General features: G+C 44.6%; 2 protein-coding genes across 2 annotated transcripts in view; both read right to left on the bottom strand.

The window, feature by feature from the left end:
- The window catches only part of doc2b (double C2-like domains, beta), a 143,995-nt gene extending 132,086 nt beyond the window's left edge, over positions 1 to 11,909 (bottom strand). Inside the window, exon 1 of the mRNA XM_033978453.2 lies at positions 11,549 to 11,909. Coding sequence (XP_033834344.1) covers positions 11,549 to 11,909 — 361 coding nt within the window. The remainder of the gene's footprint in view (positions 1 to 11,548) is intronic.
- tmem248 (transmembrane protein 248) overlaps positions 1 to 22,019 on the bottom strand; it is a 286,123-nt gene that overhangs the window by 183,101 nt on the left and 81,003 nt on the right. The gene's annotated exons all lie outside the window — the stretch shown is intronic.

The following is a 22,019-nucleotide window of genomic DNA, read 5'->3' as shown; positions in this document are numbered from 1 at the left end:
CCTTGCTGATTGGCACAGCTGTACTCACTTAGCGTCGTCCTGGCGCGTGTTCAATATTGCGAGCGCTGGCTTCCCTTTAGTTAAATGCCTTTTTCGTTGACAAAATTGTAGCGACCATATGCCTGTGTCGCTTCGAGAGGAGTCCGGGTCCAGTACCTCGTTCTGACGCGCTGTTATATGGAAGAACTGAATGACTCACGAAGTGCGTTTTATGGTGTTTTACTCAGTTGGTTCCAGTGTCTAAGCAGGTTACACATACAAAGATGGTAAGTTGTAGGCCTACAGAAACTGGTATGGTAACAAGCATAAAAATAAAGCGGTCAACGAAAAATACGGCTACCCGGCGTCTCCCCTCTCCACCTGTCAGACAGCAGGAAACCCGGTGCCTTTGTACCTCCCAGTACGTCACCCTTGCCCACGTGAACCCCGCCCCTTACGCATTGCCACAGCAACAAACACATCATATGGCTCCTACAGTCAGTGACATCCACCTGCAACTCCCTGTCCACTGCCTGATCTGTCAGGATTTATTGATTTTAGCACGACTCTGCAAAAACCTCACAGATATTACATTACAGCAGAAACGGTGTCGCTTACTGTCCCTTTGACCGGATGTAGCCAGCTGCCGCAGCACAGAGCCAAATAATTTTCCTACAAAAAATAATAATAATAATAATAATAAAAAATTCCGCTGCACCTCTCCCCCCTCCCTCAAATTGATCAAGTTTAATGGTAGTATCTCCACACCTGAGCCTCCTCACAGCCCCTACACTCCTGGATCCCACCTGTACAGTCTGAATGGTTCTGTGAGGGGGGCACACGTGTCATTAGTGCCTCATGGGGGCTGCACTTTTCCACTGTGATTACACTCACACCACAGTCAGCCCGAATCAGAGTTATGCAGATGGGGTAGCAGGGGGCCTGCTGTCCTGGGGACAAACAGTTTTTCTCCCTTAAGTATTCAACATGAAAAGAGAGGACCTATATCACACAAATGTGAGACTTGAGAGCTTTAAGCCATGTTCTAATGTTGTTATCTCATCAAAAGCATATCTAGACATGTTTTTTGTTTCATTCACGCATCCTTAATTATTAGTCTGTCTACATCTTCAAAGCTCAAAATGCTCTGTTCCACCTTGTGATTTCATTAAGTGTTAGTTTTCAAGTTAACAGCTAGATTTGACCTTTTGTTAGGTAGAGATTGGCAATTTCAGAGCGGAAATTATCCAAATAATTGTAGTGAAGGTGTATGTTTAAAAACAGTGGAGCACTTCCTGTATTACCACATAACATCATAAGATGGAACAAGAGTGTTTTCAGTTTGAGAGAAGAACTCAACCTAAATATGCAGGGTTTGCATCTTAAACATGAGTGAAACAAAACAAAACACAACTGCAGGTATGTTTTTGATGAGAAAAAACATGATAACATAGATCAGAAAATAGCGTAACATAGGCCTATTTATTTATTTACTTTCATTTTTGGAGCCCATTCCTTTATCTGATATTTGTCTTGTTGTTGAGATGCATTGCCAATATTCGCCAATACAGTATGCTATAATAATCTCTAGCAGCTGTTATCACACTTGTTCATATTTGCATAATTTAAAGAGGGAGCATTATGCAAAATTGACTTTTTGAAATGACCAGTACGCTGTTCCCTCATCAAAAACATGCCTGAAGATGTTTTAGATGTCATCCATTTACATGTTTGAGTATTTTAGCGATCTCTCCCAGGCCCTATTCAAACCCTCCTTATAGTTAGCTGAAAGATTCTGTGCAATGCTTAGCCAACAAGCTTACGTCACCCATGCTCCCACACGAAAATTCAAAGGGAGGAGGGCAAAAGGAGGGGAGACTCTGCGCATCAAAAATGAAAGTTAAACTTATAAAACATGTTAATCCGTTGTTTTGGGTAATATAGCATTTTCAAAACAATAAAAGGCACCATGGTGATCCAAAAGTGTTATGGGTTAGCAATTAATATCCCATAGAATAAACATACTCCCCTTTAATTATTCTATGTGAACAGAGCGACTTATGCAGACAAAAGAGTGAGATACAATCAATGTTTTTTTATTTATTTATGGAGTCAATATTATCTGATATTTGTCTTATTGTTATGGTGGACTACCAATATTCTCCCAGTAAAATTCTACTACTAAAATTTCAAACTTGTCTGTTACTAAGGAATAGACTCGATTTGCAATGCCAATTCCAATACCATGATGATAGTAAAAGACACTCTTTATTTAGACAATAGAATGTGATTTTCAACATTACATTGTAGTACTTTCTTTTATATTATCTTGTCTTATATCTGTGTAATCCCTCAGTTGTTCCAGTGGGGTCCACAGTGATCCATGGGTGTAAACTAGTCTTTGTGCCTTATACTTGTTCTGATACAGCTGAATATCATTCTTCAAGCTATTCAGGAAAGGTTCATTTCTGTCCTGTGAATGTAAATGAGTATCTCGTTTTCATTCTAGTTTTTTTTTTTGTACTGATTAGCATCTGATTTTCAATACTTTGACAAGTCCAGTTTATCTCTTATCTACAATTTTTTCTCAGCTTGATCTCTAACTTGAGTAACAGAGCTTCAGTCAGAGCTGTGCCTCTAGTTAGTTTCACCCTCCAGGGAATGTTGATGACACCAGCTGGAAAGTATCAATTTGATCTTGGCTAATAGGCTGTGTTCATGTTCTGCCACTGCATCCAGCAGTGTCCAACAGATCAGTGTGTGGATTCAAAACAACTTCCGCCAGCTAAACTCAGATAAGACTGAAGTCATCATCTTTGGCCCATAGAAACAAAGAGAAAGTGTTAGCAGTCACCTCCAGTCTCTCTCTAAAACCTTCAAATCAGGCTAGAAATCGAGGGGTAATAATGGACTCAAACTTGAACTTTAACAGTCACATCAAATCAATAATCACATTAAATCATCTGCAGCTTTTTACCATCTAAAAAACATTGCAAGAATCAAAGGTAAACTGTCAAAACCAGACTTGGAGAGACTTATCCATGCATTTGTCTTCAGTAGGTTAGACTACTGTAACGGCCTGCTCACTGGCCTCTCCAAATGAGCATTAAGACAGCTGCAGTACATCCAGAATGCTGCAGCTCGGATCCTCACTAGAAACAGGAAGTACGAGCACATGGGTCCTGTGCCTCAGAGAACAGACTTTAAAGCAGCTCTGCTTGTGAACAAGTCTCTGCATGGCCTAGCACCAAAGTACATCTCTGACATGTTAGTGCCATATGAACCATCTCGCACTTTGAGGACTTCAGCGACCGGCCTCCTGTTGGTGCCCAGAGTCAGGACTAAATGTGGGGAACCAGTGTTTCAGTTTTGTGCAGCTAAAACTTGGAACAATCTTCTTGAAGATATAAGACAGGCCTCTACTTTGACAGTGTTAAATCCAGGCTCAAAATGTTTCTGTTTAGCTGTGCATACGACTGAAAGGTTTTTATTCTGCACTCTTCTCTTTTAAGGTAAATTTTATGATGATTATTTGTGATTATTTATGTTTTGATTTGTCGCATTATTATTCTAATGTCTTTCTTATTCTGTAAAACACTTTAAATGACTTGTGTACGAACTGTGGTATACAAATAAATTTGCCTTGCCTTGAATGTGATGATGTAATAATCAAGTGGACCGCAGGGGTCTATTTAACTCTATGGGAGATTCACTGTTTTTGAAAGAAATATCCAAAATAGAAATTCACAAATGTCAAACCTTATCATTATTTATTTGGGATTAGCTCCACAAACATGTCATATTAATCTGGCTTTAAGTCATTTTAACTGACAACAATCACATCTTTTGGGCTGAATAAGGCTACCATTTTCTGAAGCTATTGCAAAAAAAAGTTTGATTTTAGTTTATTTATCCAGACAGACAAGATGTTGGACTTTGTTTTTGTTTCATGTGGATAGGCTCAGAGTCAACTAATCTGTAATCTGAGAGTTATCAAATTCCACCTGAAAATTCTGACCTGTCTTCCGCTCAGTTTAAACTAGAGACTACAATTGATGTTACATGAACTTAACCTTTTCACCTTATTCCAGAAGTTGCTGTGGGCAGTGCTATCATCATCCAGGTTGTATTATTTTGCATGAGGTTACCGATCTTCACAGTAAATAAGTTCTATACGCACTTCTGTAGTCAGAGGCTTTCAAGCAGGTCTGACTACAGAGCCACTTTCAAACCTCTCATAGAATCAGTGCAGTGTTGAACTGTTTGTCACATGAACATTTTACACAAATCAACCTACTTTATTTCATATTTTAACAGCAAAGCGTTTCTCAAATTCTCCATTGAAATTAATGGAATCCCCACTTAACTAGAAGTGCCACCACAAAGAAAGTGCGCTTTAGTAACATTTAAAGACAAAAGTGGGTGGGGTGAAATACGGTCAATAATATTGTAATAGCACAAACCATAGCCTTTCGTGCCATACACTGGATTGTTATCAGTCATACAGGTGTATTCTCTCTGTGGTGAAACTGCACACAGAAAGGCTCGGGTGACCTAGGAATCGAATCTGGAACCTTCTTGCTGTGAGGTAAGAGTGCTCTTGTCTGCTCCTGTCTGCTCCTGTCTGCTCCTGCCTCCTCCTGCCTCCTCTTGTCTGCTCTTGTCTGCTCTTGTCTGCTCCTGTCTGCTCCTGCCTCCTCCTGTCTGCTCCTGTCTGCTCCTGTCTGCTCCTGCCTCCTCCTGTCTGCTCCTGTCTCCTCCTGTCTGCTCCTGTCTGCTCCTGTCTGCTCCTGTCTGCTCCTGCCTCCTCCTGTCTGCTCCTGCCTCCTTCTGTCTGCTGTTCCTCTTCCCTCTGGTTCACAGGGCCTCAGAGAGTGTGGAACATTGCATCAGAGGCACACAGCGCTGGTTTACATGATTAGTCTCATCAGTGCACCGCTTCCATGACGACCCCCCCTCTCACACACACACACACACACACACACACACACACACACACACACGCACGCACACACGCCGGTCTCCCTGACACGAGCAGGTCCTCTGGAGTTAAGTGTGTGTCTAATAAGTCTCACTCTAGTAGCTGCTTTCATGTCCACAGTCTCCTCTGAGGCTCACCCACACATAGGGCTGTACTGTGTTTACATATCCACACATAAGGCTCAGATCTACTCCACACTTCATTTGGACCGATAATAATCTGACTTTAGAGAAAGCTGTTACAACTACTTTAAAGGTGCTATATTATGTTCTATTGTTTCTTGTGAGCTTTAAACCATGTTATAATGTTGTTACCTTCTGAAAACATGCCTGGAGATGTGTTTTATTTCATTTACACATATTTGAGGAACACTTTATTATTAGTCTGTCTACATCTCCAAAGCTCAAAATGCTCTGTTGCACCTTGTGATGTCATGTAGTGGTAAAAGTTAACAGTTACCTTTCATCTTTAGTTCAGTAGAGACTCACAATTCCAGTGCTGAAATTATCCAAATGATTCTAGTGATGGTGTATGGAATGTAAAAACACAGTGGAGCACTTCCTGTATTACCACATAACATCACAAGAAGGAACAGAGTGTTTTCAGTTTGAGAGAAGAACTCTAAATATGCAGGATAAAGCTACAGACTATATAACTGTATCATATTGTACCTAGATCTATAGTTCTGCAGCGCTTGGATTATCCTTCCTAGACTGAGTCTAAACATGTAAAACCTCCCTTCACCATCACAGTAACAGTCAGCACACATATGTTTCTCTTTCAGTGTTGGAAGGTAACGGAGTACAAGTAGTAAAGAATTGTACTTAAGTAGAATTTTTATATATCTGTACTGTACTGTCAATTTACTTTTTACTTTTACTTCATTACATTTGAGAGCAGGTATCTAGTAGTTTTTACTCCACTACAAATTGTTTTTCATATTAAGAATTTAAGAAAATAATAATAATGTATTATTTTTATTTTTAACAATATCACAAAATGTAACACTTTAACAAATGAACAACACTTATGTACTTTTTCATACTACTTTTAGTATTTTTTCAGGTTACTTTTACTTGAGTACAAGGTATGTACTGTCTGTATTTGTACTTTTATTTAAGTAACAAAATTGAGCACTTCATTCACCACTGGCACACACTGGAGACTCAGAGCAGGTGCTGTGGAACAGAACAGGAACAGAGTGAACTGGGAAATATGGACTGGATTTCATTCAGTACTTGAGATTTTGTACTGGATCAATCGCGAGTGCAAACATGTGAGTAAGTTCAAATACAACAGGAAGAGAAGAGGCCACCATTCTTTCCCTGTCCCACCACCACCTCCCCCCATCACAAGATTAGTGTTTCCTCTACCATCTCCTGTCCAATGAGGTTTGAGCTTTACTCTAAAGCCCGCCCCCTGACTGCATGTTGCTCTCTGGGGATTATACCCTGGACTTTTCTCCTGTTGTCAAATACATTTACATTTGGCAAAGTATAAAACCCACTTTTGCATTTTTGTCTTTGATAGAACATATTGTATCATGTATTTGCTTTGGATAATTTGTCATTTGCGCTACCATGGATTTTTATTATTTTTTAGTATCATTATTATTATTATTCGATTTCCATGCTCAAAGTGTGTCCGCGTGAGTCACGGATTAGAGGAGATGGGCGCTAATCTCACTGCCACATCTGTGTGGGGAAAATATAGTCAGGGCCAAAATTCTGTGAAATTAGGCTTAAAATCTACAAGGACACATTTTACAAATCTATAATAGTATGAAAATAAAAGTGCATGTAACAGGTTTTCATGTTTTCATAATTCTGACTTGATTTGGTGGGTAGTACCTGCGGTCAACATTTATCATATTTTTACATCTGTTACTTATCTTCACTCCATCTCTCCTCCCTCTCTCCTCTGCCTCTGCCTCTACTCCCTCTCTCCTCCATCTATTCTCCCTCCTCATCTGTCTTCCCTCTCTCCTGTCTCTCTTCCCTCTCTACTCTCTCCCTCTTCCCTCCCTCTCTTCTCTCTCCTTCCTCCCTCTCTCCCCTCTCTCTTCTCTCCTCCCTCTCTACGCTTTTCTCTCTCTCTCTCCTCTCTCTTTCTCTCCTCAATCTCTCCTGTTTCTCTTCTCCTTTACTACTATCTCCCCCCTCCCTCTCTCCTCTCTCTCTCCTTGCTCTCTCATCCCTTTCTCCTCTCTCTCTTCTCCCTTACTCCTCATTCTCTCCTCTCTCTTTCTTCCCTCTCTCCTCCCTCAACTCTCTCTGTCCTCTCTCTTTCCTCCCTCTCTCTCTCCTCTCTCTCTTTTCCCTTACTCCTCCCTCTTCTCTCACATCTCTCCCCTTTCTCTATGATACTAAATGGCACACCACACTCTCCAGCAACAGTTTGTAGAAGGGAGAGAGGGAGAAGCACAGTGCATAAAAGGAGAGAGAGAGAGAGAGCGGGAAGAGGAGGAGAATGCCTAAATACAGCCTAAACCAGACAAAAAACAGTTGCAGTACATCCAGAATGCTGCAGCTCGGGTCCTGACTAGAACCAGGCACATGTGTCCTGTGCTCAGGTCTCTGCACTGGCTCCTGTGGCTCAGAGAACAGACTTTAAAGCAGCTCTGTTTGTGAACAAGTCTCTCCATGGCCTAGCACCAAATTAAATCTCCAACATGTTAGTGCCATATGAACCATCTCATACTCTGAGGACTTCAGGGGCCAGCCTCGTGCTGGTGCCCAGATTCAGGACTAAACATGGGAAATCAGCATTTCAGTTTTACCCAGCTAAAATCTGGAACAGTCTTCCTGAAGATGTGAAACAGGTCTCTACTTTTGTTTAGCTGTACTTTTCAATCAATATTTTTTTATTCTGCACTCTTCTCTTTTAATGTTCATTTTATGATGATTATTTAGAGAGAGGGAAAAAGGGAAGGAAGGAGAGAGAAGGAGAGAGGGGGGAAAGGTAGAGAGGGAGAAGGAGAGAAAGGAGAGACAAAGCGAGAAGCAGGAAAGGAAGGAAAAAGGAGAAAGGAGAGAGGAAGAAGAGGGAAGGATGAGAAGGTGAAGGGGGAGAGAAAAGAGAGGGGGAATGATACAAAGAAGAGAAGGATGAGGAGAGAAAGGAGAGAATGGGAGGAGATGAAGGAGAGAGGAAGAAAGAATGGAAGAAGTGAGGGAGGAGAGGAGGGAGGGAGAAGGAGGAGAAGAACAAGAGAGATAATACGATGTGGGATATTGCCTGATTGCAGTTTTTGGAACACATTTAGAGATTGTGATTAGATTTGTATGATTTATTCCAATAAAGACATGTGTGCATTAGTTAAAGAAGACGTATTGTGATTTTTGTTGTGCTATTGTGTCTGCTATATAGTTATAATCTATGACACTCATGGATTATTATGTTATAATTTGTACATTTTAAATTGCAATATTCATCTAAAGTGACTTAATAAAAGAAACCTCCAGGGTTGGAAAGTTGTGGAGCCCAATGAGGTATTAGGAGTATGATTCCCAACAAAGCAATAACATCTCCAAGGATACAAGAAAGTTGAGCACCATCCACCAGAGAAGTGACATAGTGCATCTTTAAGCTCTGCGTGGATATTTATGTTCTTCTCAATAACATGTAGTTATGACCATGTACTGATCAAATGTGCAAATATAACTGGGTATTTGACTTTTGAGGGTGTAACGCCTTTGTAGCAAAATACAAAAGCAAATCAGTTCTACAACTATTGTAAAGAAGCCCTTTTCCAACATTATTTGTGTCTCTCTTTTCATTTCAGACCTGCCCTGCAGTGACGTCTTCTGCCACCCCCTGGATTACAGCGTGAGACTGCTTATATCCTTTTAGATTTAAAGTAGAGGGGGAAACCTTATACAATACACATTTGTGCACAGTTGAGTGGAATTTTGAAGGAAGAAAAACGTTATTTAGAAAGTAATTTAAAGTGATAATGCCAAAAACGGGCATTATGCCAAGTACCCAACTTTAACGCAGTGATAGTACTGTCATATTAGAATACTACTGTTATATTACAAACACCCACCAAACACTGTGATAGTACTGTCATGTTACACTCATAAAAAACGGTGATAGTACTGTCATGTTACACTCATCAAACACTGTGATAGTGCTGTCATGCTACAAATGCTCATTAAACAGTGTTTGATGAGTGTAACATAGTACTGTCATGTTACACTCATCAAAAACTGTGATAGTACTGTCATGTTACACTCATCAAAAACTGCAATAGTACTGTCATGCTACACTCAAACACTGGTATTACTGTCATGTTACACTCATCAAACACTGTGATAGTACTGGCATATTACAAACAAACACTGTGATAGTACTGTCATGTTACAATAGTACTGTCATATTACAATGCTCATCAAACAGACTGACTGGACCAGCTAAATAGATTTGTCACAGCTTCCACTGATATAAAGAAGAAGACGAGAGAGTGGGAGAGAGGGAAAGAGAGGAGAAGAGGGCGGAGGGTGTAAAAATGGTTGACAGATGAAGAAAGAGAGGGAGAACAAAAGAGGTAGATTGTGGTTGAGAGCAGAAGAGGCAGAGGGGAGATCGTGAGGCAGAGATAGAGAGAGGAAGGGGGGGCAAAAGTAGTGGACAGAGGAAGAGGGTGAGAGAGGGGGAGTAAAAGTGGTAAAGAGAGGGAGAGAAGAGGGTGAGTAAAAGTGGTAGAGAAAGAGTGGGAGTAACAGTGGTAGAGAGGGGAAGAGACAGAGGGAGTAAAAGAGATATAGAGAGGAAGAGAGAGAGAAGGACAGGGAGGTAGAGAAAGAGAGGAGGTAGGAGAGTGGGGAAGAGAGGAGAAAAGAGGGGAGAGAGGAAGAGACAGAGGGAAAGGAGCAAAAGTGGTAGAAAGAGGGAGATGAGAGGGAGTAAAAGTGGTAGAGAGAGGAAGAAAGAAAGAGAGAAAGGGAGTAAAAGTTGCAGAAGAAGAGAGGGAGTAAAAGAGGTAGGGTTAGGAAGAGGGCTAAAGAATGGATGGAGGAAGAGAGAGAAGGTAGGAGAGTGTGATATAGAGATAGAGAGAGAGAGAAAGGGAGGAAGAAGAAAAGAGAGGAAGAGAGTGACAGAGGGGGAGAAGAGACATTTGAGATACAGAGGTAGTGAGGCAAGAGAGAGTGAGATATAGAGGTACTGAAATAGTGGGGAAGGAAGACTTTAACAATACATTTATTTTGTTTCACTTATCAGTTAAAAGAAAATATTAAAAACAACCAACACAATCACACATCCATGCTCCAGCCCCTCCTACAGGTGCACGGTTAACTGCCCCTCCCTCACTGAACACAGCGCCCTCCTCACTGTCCACACCGCCTCAAAATCCTCCACCTGCCCCACCAGTTTATTGTACATAAACTCCACTTTGAGCTGTGCCCCCACCAGTCTCTTTAACAGGAGCTCCGGGTCTGTGCAGCCTGAGCCGACCGTGTGGTTCCTTCGGGTGAGCCACATGCTCATCTTAGCCTGGCCTAGGATAAAGTTTATTAAAACAACAGTTCTACGATTGGCCACAGAAAACTTGGGTCCAAACACAAAGACTTCCCGGGTGAGTGTTTGTCCCAGAGTCTGCAACCAGCGTCAGTGGGGTAGGAAGAAGAAAAGAGGGGAGAAAGAGTGAGATATAGAGGTAAAGAAAAAGTCAGAAAAGAGGAGAAACTAGGAGAGAGTTAGGCATAAAAGTAGATAGAGAGTGGGGAGAGAGGAGAAAAGAGGGGGAGAGACTGAGATGTAGAGGTAGGGAGAGTGTGAGGCAGAGAGGAGAAAGGAGAGGAGAGAGAGTGAAATGTAGAGGTACAGAGAAAGTGGTGGAGAGAGTAGAAAAGAAGGGGGAGTGAGATGTAAAAGTAGAGAGTGACAGTGGGAAAGAGAGTTGAAAAGAGGGGGGGGGGGGTGAGATATAGAGGTCTCTTGTGAGCTTTGAGTCATCTTAGAATATTGTTACCTTCTCAAAAACATACTTGCAGTTGTATTTTGTTCCATTCACATGTGTTTGAGTAACCCTTTATTATTAGTCATGTCTATTATTATTATTACAGTCTAAATCTTCAAAATATAAAATGCTACCTTTTACAGCTGCCTTTTATCTTTTGTTCAGTAGAGATTGACAATTCCAGGGCTAAAATTATCCAAATGATTCTAGTGAAGGTGTATGGAGTTCAAAAACACAGTGGAGCACTTCCTGTATCACCACATGACATCACAAGATGCAAGTGTTATCCGTTTGAACTCAGCCTAAATATGCAGGATTTGTGCGTTAAACGTGTGAATGAAACAAATTGTTTGGGTAGGTCTATAATCATAAACCAAATGAGGCTTGGGTTTCAGCTTCCCATTTGACAACATTCTGAGGACTTTTCCCCTTTCTAAAGATATAATATGCCGTTTAAAATTGTTAATCGCTATGGCAATGGTCATCATTTCTCATCTTCCTGAAAGCTAAGGATAGTTTCAGTCGTCTCTTGTTTCCTCTGCTACAGCACACGCAGTCTGCAGCGCCGTGCAACTGGTGTCAGACCTGTACGCGAGCGCACCGCACACATCCGCTCTACTCACTGGAGTCGTCCGAGTCGTAACCCTCCGCGTCCGTCTCCTCGTCCTTCCTGGAGCCCGTCGAACACCCCGAAGCTCCGGCCGCCGCCACTGGCCCGACCGCCGGCCTGTCCAGCGGAGGTGCGTCCTCATGGGAGCCGTCGGCCGTGGAGGAGGAGGAGGAGGCGGCGGTGGTGCTGGTGGCGCTGGAGGACAGGGCGGCTCGCAGCGGCGGGCCCAGGTGAGCGGTGGGGGGCAGACCGCGCGGGTACCGGGGGAAGTAGTCCGAGATCTGCTTGATGGGTTGGATGGGTCCCGGGCACACGTCAATAGCCATGTGCTCTTGAATGCTGATGGTGGGTTTCTCGCCTTTGCGTTGTGTCATGCATGCGGTCCTACTCCCGATCCACGGTCCAGAATCCACGCGGCTACATCAGGGGCTGTCCTGGGTTCTGCTCCGGTGTTGGGTACTCCGGTGTAGGCTGCTCCGGTGCCTGCGTCCAAGCGTCTGGAAGAGTGAGCGGCGGCGCGCGCGTTTGAGAGTGCGTGTGTGTGAGTGTGTGTGAGAAGGTGTGTGTGTGTATGTGTGTGTGAGGAAGAAAGAGAGATTTGAGAAAGAGAGAGAGAACACATGGGATTAGAGAGAGACAGGATCAGCTGATGTTACTGCCTAGCAACCGTGCCGTAAACAGGAACCATCAGCGCGCCGCTTAGCCATCATATTAACCCCATCCATCTGGTGTGTGTGTGCGTGTGTGTGTGTGCGTGCGTGTGTGTTTGAGAGAGGGGAGGGGTCTGGTAAATGCCTGTGGAGTGGCCGTACGCACGCGCTGTCAGCCATGTTCCGCGTTCACTGGTTGGTTCAACAGGTCCTGCGCAGACTGAGTTGAGAAAAGGTGTGTGTGTGGGGTGGGGGTGCGCGCGCGCGTGTGTTAGGCGGGCCTTTGTTTAATTAATTTATAACGTTATAACAATAGTGTGTGCGCGTGGAAGCAGCGCGCACGGGGCATGTGTGGACTTTGCATGTGGCCAAACATCTTTGTCAAAGCTTGATCGGATTTCAAAATCTAAGCAGCGCTGGACCTGGTCTGTACTTGGATGGGAGACCACTAGGAAAATGTCAGAGCGCAGTAGGGCAGCAGAGGCAAGTGTCGTTGAGTCCTTAGGCAAGACACTTTATCCACTTTGTTTAATATGAATGTGATGTGGTGTGTGCGTGACTGTTGGTGATATTCAAAGCAATGGTGCAGATTAGAAGCCTCTCATCAGTCTGCCCCAGGGCAGCTGTGGCTGCAATAGTAGCTTACGACCACGACTATGAAGTGAATGAAAAATGCACCAAAGTGTAAAATGACTTTGAGTGACTGAGTGACTGTTTTTATTTTTCTCTGAGTGCCTGGGTGGGTGCTACTGTACAAGGATGGGTTCTGGAGTAGCGGTGTAACAGTATTTAATAGTTAGCCTACTGTAATAAAAAAACAACAACAAAACAAACATTTTAAGTAACGTAGGCACAGGAGTAACACATTACAGTGAAAATACTTCACACATTCGAATAAAGTACTGTAGAAGTCTGTATTCTGGATCCCAACTATAGTTAAAATTTTACTTCACTACATTGAACGCAGGTAGTATGTACACACCACATTTTTGAACTGTACTGAAAATACAAAAAAATAAAATAAAATAAATAAATAAATAAATAATAAAAATACAGAGTACAATACAAAGACCCTGGTCGCATCCCTAGGGAGGTGTTCCGGGCATGTCCCACCGGGAGGAGGCCCAAGTGAAGACCCAGGACACGGTGGAGGGAGTACGTCTCTCGGCCGGCCCAGATGTGTCTGGGGTGAGGGAAGTCTGGGAGTCCCTGCTTACACTGCTGATGAATACAAAGAAAAACACAAAATACAGAGAAAAACACAAAATAGTTTTCTTCAGTACTATTTTCTTCAGTACAACAAGGCAGTTTACGTCGCCCGGACTGGCGTTACCGGGGCCCCACCCTGGAGCCAGGCCTGGGGTGGGTGCTCGGCAGCGAGCGCCTGGTGGCCGGGCCTTTCCCCACGGGGCCCGGTCGGGCCCAGCCCGAAGAAACGACGTGGGGCCGTCCTCCCGTGGACCCACCACCTGCGGGAGGAGCCATGAGGGGCGGGTGCGGAGAGATCCGGGTAGCAGTCGAAGGCGGGGACCTCGACGACCGGATCTCCGGACATGGAGACTAGCTCTGGGGACATGGAATGTCACCTCGCTGGGGGGGAAGGAGCCTGAGCTTGTGCGGGAGGTTGAGCGTTACCGGCTAGATATAGTCGGCCTCACCTCCACGCACAGCTTGGGCTCTGGAACCCATCTTCTTGAGAGGGGTTGGACTCTCCATTTCTCTGGCGTTGCCCGCGGGGAGCGGCGGCGAGCTGGTGTGGGCTTGCTCATTGCCCCACAGCTCAGCCACTGCGTGTTGGGGTTCACTCCGGTGAACGAGAGGGTCGCGTCCCTGCGCCTTCGGGTCGGGGACAGGTCTCTCACTGTTGTGTCGGCCTACGGGCCAAACAGCAGTGCAGAGTACCCGGCCTTCTTGGAGTCCCTGGGAGGGGTACTAGACAGTGCACCAACCGGGGACTCCGTTGTTCTCCTGGGGGACTTCAACGCCCATGTGGGTAACGACAGTGACACTTGGAGGGGCGTGATTGGGAGGAACGGCCTCCCCGATCTGAACCCGAGCGGTGTTTTGTTATTGGACTTCTGTGCTAGTCACAGCTTGTCCATAACAAACACCATGTTCGAGCACAAGGGTGTCCATCGGTGCACATGGCACCAGGACACTCTAGGTCGGAGGTCGATGATCGACTTTGTTGTCGTGTCATCTGACCTCCGACCGCGTGTCTTGGACACTCGGGTGAAGAGAGGGGCTGAGCTGTCAACTGATCACCACCTGGTGGTGAGTTGGATCCGCTGGCGGAGGAGGAAGCCGGACAGACCTGGCAGACCCAAGCGTATTGTGAGGGTCTGCTGGGAACGTCTGGCGGAGCCCTCTGTCAGGGGGGTCTTCAACTCCCGCCTCCGGGAGAGCTTCTCCCTGATCCCGGGGGAGGTTGGAGACATGGACTCCGAGTGGGCCATGTTCTCCACCTCTATTGTTGATGCGGCTGCTCGTAGCTGTGGTCGTAAGGTCTGTGGTGCTTGTCGCGGCGGCAATCCCCGAACCCGGTGGTGGACACCGGAAGTAAGGGATGCCGTCAAGCTGAAGAAGGAGTCCTATCGAGCCTTGTTGGCTCGTGGGACTCCTGAGGCAGCTGATGAGTACCGGCAGGCCAAGCGTGCCGCGGCTCGGGCAGTCACAGAGGCAAAAACTCGGGGTTGGGAGGAGTTCGGGGAGGCCATGGAGGAGGACTATCGGACGGCCTCAAAGAGATTCTGGCAAACCGTCCGACGCCTCAGGAGGGGAAAGCAGTGCTTCACCAACACTGTTTACAGTGCGGGTGGAGAGCTGCTGACCTCGACTGGGGATGTTGTCGGGCGGTGGAAGGAATACTTTGAGGATCTCCTCAATCCCACTGTCACGTCTTCCGAGGAGGAAGCAGAAACTGGGGACCCAGAGGCGGACTCGTCCATCACCCTGGCTGAAGTCACTGAGGTGGTTGGCAAGCTCCTCGGTGGCAAGGCTCCGGGGGTGGATGAGATCCGTCCTGAGTACCTCAAGTCTCTGGATGTTGTGGGACTGTCTTGGCTGACACGTCTCTGCAACATCGCGTGGCGGTCGGGGACAGTACCTGTGGAATGGCAGACCGGGGTGGTGGTCCCTCTGTATAAAAAGGGGGACCGGAGGGTGTGTTCCAATTACAGGGGAATCACACTCCTCAGCCTTCCCGGTAAGGTCTATTCCAGGGTGCTGGAGAGGAGAATCCGACCGATAGTCGAACCTCGGATTCAGGAAGAGCAGTGTGGTTTTCGTCCTGGTCGTGGAACACTGGACCAGCTCTATACTCTCCATCGGGTCCTCGAGGGCTCATGGGAGTATGCCCAACCAGTCCACATGTGTTTTGTGGATCTGGAGAAGGCATTCGACCGTGTCCCTCGTGGTGTCCTTTGGGGGGTGCTCTGGGAGTATGGGGTCCGGGGCTCTTTGCTAAGGGCTGTCCGGTCCCTGTATGACCGGAGCAGGAGCTGTGTTCGCATTGCCGGCAGTAAGTCAGACCTGTTCCCAGTGCATGTTGGACTCCGCCAGGGCTGCCCTTTGTCACCGGTTCTGTTCATTATATTTATGGACAGAATTTCTAGGCGCAGTCAGGGGCCGGAGGGGGCCTGGTTTGGGAACCACAGGATTTCATCTCTGCTGTTTGCAGATGATGTTGTCCTGATGGCTTCTTCGAGCCAGGACCTGCAGCAGGCACTGGGGCGGTTTGCAGCCGAGTGTGAAGCGGCTGGGATGAGAATCAGCTCCTCCAAATCCGAGGCCATGGTTCTCGACCGGAAAAAGGTGGTTTGCTCCCTCCGGGTGGGTGGTGAGTCTCTGCCCCAAGTGGAGGAGTTCAAGTATCTCGGGGTCTTGTTCACGAGTGAGGGAAGGATGGAGCGTGAGATTGACAGGCGGATCGGTGCAGCGTCTGCAGTGATGCGGTCGCTGTATCGGTCCGTTGTGGTAAAGAAGGAGCTGAGCCGGAAGGCGAAGCTCTCGATTTACCGGTCAATCTACGTTCCTACCCTCACCTATGGTCATGAGCTTTGGGTAATGACCGAAAGGACAAGATCGCGGATACAAGCGGCTGAAATGGGCTTCCTCCGCAGAGTGGCCGGGCGCACCCTTAGGGATAGGGTGAGGAGCTCGGTCACACGGGAGGAGCTCGGAGTAGAGCCGCTGCTCCTACACGTTGAGAGGAACCAGCTGAGGTGGCTCGGGCATCTGCTCAGGATGCCTCCTGGACGCCTCCCTAGGGAGGTGTTCTGGGCATGTCCCACCGGGAGGAGGCCCCGGGGAAGACCCAGGACACGCTGGAGGGACTATGTCTCTCGGCTGGCCTGGGAACGCCTTGGGGTCCCACCGGAGGAGCTGGAGGACGTGTCCGGGGTGAGGGAAGTCTGGGAGTCCCTGCTTAGACTGCTGCCCCCGCGACCCGGCCCCGGATAAGCGGAAGAAAATGGATGGATGGATGGATGGATAGTTTTCTTCATGGTCTGAGTCTTTGAGAAAGTCTGGGTGTCTGAGGGGTTATATTCAGCGTGTTCAAAGTTTGGGTTAGAGTTCTGACTCTGTTGTCTATAACAGCAGAGGCGGTGCTGGAGAAGAGGGGATGGGGGGGCTTGAGGGGGGCACTAGCCTCTCCTAGAATGGCCAATGCTCCCCTATAGGTCCCCTAAAGATTTTTGCATAGCATATTTAGATCACCATGTTATCGTTTGTTGTCCTGAAAATGCTATTTTCGCCAAAAACATGTTTTATAAATTTCACTTTAGTTTTTGATGCTCTGAGTCTCCCCTCCTTTTGCCCTCTGTGCTAAGTCACTCTCCCTTCAGAGTACTATTGCAACAAAATCAGCGTGCATCCCACTAATGAAACTACTGCACATTAGGTTTGTCAAGTTGCTGTACAGTTTTGTATCATGTTTTTATATACTGTATTTATGGAGAATTGTCCTGTGGGAGCATGGGTGATGCAGGCTTGTGGGCGGAGCAATGCACAAAATCTTACAGTAAAACATAATGAGGGTAGGGCTCGGGAGAGCATCACTAAAATACATATAAGATGCATGGATAGATATAATGTGTATGATAAAAGAATCTATGAAATCCGTCCATGATTGAGTTATAATTTGAACATTTTAGATCGCAATATTCATCTAAAATTACTTAATAAAAGAAACAAGTCTGCTGACCTCTGCAGCACTGGTCCTGCACCTTTATATTACTCCATCATAAACATCGTCCTGTTCTACCTGACCATGTGGACGGTAGCCCCTATGGATAAAAATTTGTACCAAAATATGTCTAGAAGAATACTATAATATCAATGTGATCTGCAGCAGCAGAACCATCTGCCTCCTGAGCCTTTTCCATTTCCTCCTCTTCACTATACATCAGTCATTTGTATATGTCTGAGACATGGTGTTTCTTCTGCCTTCATAATGTTTGCTGCACCTGTCCTGTTCATGTCTGCTGCACCTGTCCTGTTAATTCCCGCTGCACCTGTCCTGCTCACATCTGCACCTGTCCTGTCGGCTTTCCTGCTCATGTCTACAGCACCTGTCTAGACGTATCTTACTCCTATCCATCTGTTGACATGTTTATACAGTAAATGCACCCTGAGGCTGTGTCGTTAGCACACTCGCCTCACAGAAGAGAGTTTGCAGGGCCCAGGGCACCCCAAAAACCCAAAGCATGCACCATAGGTTGAATCCTCCAGCTAAGGTAGTCCTGGCGAAAAAAAATAGCTCAAGATCTGGAGATGAGTCAATTGTTTCCGACAGGCTGCCCCAAGACGGGTCAAATGCAGAAGACACATTTCCTTGATCCTTGTGCCTATGAAATGATCAAATTATGTGCATCATTTAGGGTTTCGGGTTTCTCTTCCAATCAAAGTAACTCCATATTATAAATCATATATTGAGTATATTGCTACTTCATAAGTGTGTAATAATATCTGAAGTAAAGGTACTTTTAACTAAAGACAGTTTGTAGAACTGGTGTCATCATCCTTTGTTTGTGGGAACACAGCTTATATGTTCAGATGTGACACATGAGGAGGTGGAACAAAGCAGTCGTATGTTCTCTCTCTTCTCTTTCCTCTGCTCTCCACTCTTCTGTGCTCTCTCTTCTCTTCTCTGCTCTCATTTCTCTCATTTCTTCTGCTCTTTGTCCTCATTTCTCCTCTCTTCTGCTGTGTTCTCCTCTCCTACACTGTCACTTCTCTCTCTCCTTTCTTCTCCTCTGCTCGCTTCTGTACTCTCTCCTTTCTTCCCCTCTGCTATCCTTTCTCTCTCCTGTACTCTCTCCTCTCTCTGCCTTCTTCAGTTCTGCTCTGCTCTACTCTCTAGTGTGCTCTCTCCTGTCTTCTTTACTCTCTCCTTTCTTATCCTATGCTCTCCTCTCTTCCCTCTGCTCTCCTCTCTCTCCTCTTGTCTGCTTGGCTCTCCTCTCTTCAGTACTCTCTCTGTCTCTCTGTCCTTTCTTCTGCTCTGCCCTCCTCTCTCTATGTATTCATTTATGGGGGTTCAGAGCACACATGACACGAACAAACTCGATCCTGTATTCACATTTTGATTCACAGAAAGTGGACAGTGCCCTCTGGTGGAGACTCTCTGCTGTAAACCTAAAATAAAGTTTTTCCTGCTGTTTTCATTCAGAATTATGTGAACTTTTTTTTTTTTTTTTTTTTTTTTTCCCAAAAACAAAATAAAATGTCTTGAAGTATTGAATTCATATACAAAATAATTGCCATTTAACAAAAAGGTGTAAAATATGGGAAGTAGCTTAGAGTTTTAAAATGCAGTCCCTCTTTGTCCTCATCTGTTGTCAACTCCATACACAACTTACACACAAGGAAGACACTTTTTTGGACAGTTTAAACATTGATTTAGCAAAATGAAGGTGTTGTCATTTATTTCTATTTGTCAAATCAACTATTGTGTAATGTTTGCTTCTTGTTAATATTATGGTTGCTAGGTAACATACCTCTACACAGGGTGAAGTCAGGTAAACTGAGCCATAAGGTAAAATGAGCCCCAAAAGGTCTGAGCCCACTTGCTCTGTGAATATTCACTCTCACTGTATAGAAACGCTCTCAGTGCGTTGCCTCATCTGTGTTTAACAAAAACAGTTTGATTGGTCTGTGGTGATTATTGTGGGAGAGCACAAGCTTCACATTCAGCCTGCAGACCAGAACACTGACACTGTGCACTGGCAGGAATGTAACTTGACAACTATAAGGTTCCTAACCAACTACACAGCGTTGGGAAGTAACTGAATACATATTCTGAATAGTATTTTTAAGTACCTGTACAGTACGGTACTGTTACTCTTTCATTTGATGACCTTTCAACTAAAATGGGCCACCATTTTTTATATATATATATATATATATATATATCATAATATTTCATATGCATGCCCATTGTTGGAAAATAATGCAGTACTTTGAAGCCTGTTATGGCTTTCTTTACCTAAAATCTTTCCTTATATTGTTATGGATTTCTTTGACCTAATCTTCGTAATACCTGCTGTTGTTATCTCTTGTTTGTGCGTCTAGCACCCTCCAGCCACTTTGACTAGACTACACGATTAAGATTGTTTTGATAGTATAAATACACTGTATGTGTCTTCATTTGTCAACTGAGGGCGAGACGACAATATTAGGGACAACAGCTCTGACACGATTATGCACAATTGATTCAATAAACCAGACTTTTTGATTAAAGACAACTTCTTTTATGGTTTTTACTATTAGAAATTCCACAACAAGCTGGAGTTCAGCACCCTGATATATCGGCAAGAGTATTTTACCAAATTATTCTTCACACTCATGTGTGGCTTGTTTAGAGGAAAGAAACATAAAACAAAGTTAATATGAATTAAACCTATTTTAATCATCAAAATGTCAAATGTTCTAACAAACACTTTTAGTATCACAATAAATATGTTGTGATCCTTCAGAGCCGTTAAACTGCACGTCCCTGTGTGAATGTAAACGTGGAGCTCATATAAGCTGTGGATGAATAATACTGACCAATGTAACAGACTGATGTATTTTTCTAGTTGGTAAAATGCACAAAACAAAATGCACTGTTATGTTCATTCATCTTCAATAAATAGAAAAAAAAAAAAAATCAAATTAATATTTCTTTTTTGTGAAAATGGGGTTAATCATTAAGTGTCCCAAAAGCCTTTATTTTTCACTGAATCGTATTAAATCAATTTAAAATATATTGTATTGAATCAACAGTGCACTGTATTAAGATATGTACTGTATCGTGGCCTATGTATCGAGGTATGTATCATATCGGCAACTTCTTAATGATACCCAGTCCTAACAATCATATTCAAATACAGCTGTTTTGACATTATATCTTTGAGATTATTTTTTCACTTAACTATTCTGGCCATGATCATTATTTAAACCAGCTGTCCACACAGTTAGAGCAACAGTTCCAGTAAAACATGAGGTGTACAGTGACATGTGCATCTCTTGCTGCATGTTCTCATCAGGGCTCACAGCACATGGGGCTTGTCTCAGTGTCTATGGGCCTCAGAAGACTCCAGATAGTTTCATACCCTAAAACAGGAGCATGGCAGCTCTGAGCATTGGGTTTGGGCCATGCTGTGCGTTATGGAGGACAGAGCAGCAGAAGAGGCTGAGCTGAGGGATCTATACCACTCAAGGGGAGTTGTGTGTAAATAATGCACTTTGATGTGCTCAGACAAGTGACTCATTTTGTTGTTGGCTGTTGTGGCTACCTGGCTCACACACTGAGCAGTTTGTTTTGTTTGTTTTGTTTGTTTTTTGCGCTCAGTTTTTTACATCATATCATGGGATTTTAACCAACTGCAGCATGTGCAGTTCAAAGGACACAAGTGATTGTGTGAAATTATGATTGTGTTTTTCCTGTATCCATGGAGTCCAGCAAGTGGCTAACTAATGTGCTAACTATGGACCTTTCTACAGGCTTTTTGACACAAAATGTGGCCTCGTAAACCATTGTGTCCCCGAAATCTGTGCCGCAAGGAGGCGACGGCCACACTACTCACAGACTCTATGATTGTATTTCACTGGATTCAAAGCAGCTGAACGTAGTGCAAACAAATAGAGTAAATGCTCAGGCTCTGAAGGAGGGGCAGGGGCTGGACTGGCTGTTAAATGAATGTCAAAACACTCAAGCAATGGACAGTGATCACATTCAGGAATATGTCACAGTCAGGAATGTGTAAATAGTCACAGAGCCAGATCACACTCATCAGCCTTTATTTAATTTATCCAGATGGTATACTCAACAAGACTCAGAGAATAAGTGCATGGATGTTTCAATTCATAACAAAATACAAGAAAACATGGGTACCTAGTGCACAGAGGCAATCAACAAAGCAGAGAAATACTGGATATGTTTTATTCAACAAGAAAGTTTCACACAAAAAATTGAGTTAATATAATTCAGGAGCAGGACCATGTCTCAAACTCCTTCTGCTCCTCTTCAGCGAATCACAGCTCACGTCAACCACACATCTAATTACCCAGAAACCCTATTTATACAAGACTATCCTGGCAACACTGTCCGTCTCTTCTCCTACCTCTCCCTCGCACTCTGTGTCTCTTATTCATCTTTCAGCCTGAAGAATTCACCGTCTACAGAGATGGGGGGATGTGAGATGTGTCCAAAAAATGTTCCATTTGTAAAAGGACTTGCATAAAAACTGGATAAGAAGTGTGCCACTCCCAGGAGAGAACATAAACGCTGCACAAGCCTTTGAGACCACTGCAGTGGACTTCAAATACAAATAATGAAAAGGCATACAC

The sequence above is a fragment of the Periophthalmus magnuspinnatus genome, chromosome 14 (genome assembly GCF_009829125.3).
Source record: "Periophthalmus magnuspinnatus isolate fPerMag1 chromosome 14, fPerMag1.2.pri, whole genome shotgun sequence".
Taxonomy (NCBI): domain Eukaryota; kingdom Metazoa; phylum Chordata; class Actinopteri; order Gobiiformes; family Gobiidae; genus Periophthalmus; species Periophthalmus magnuspinnatus.
This window is presented reverse-complemented; position numbering and strand designations above follow the sequence as displayed.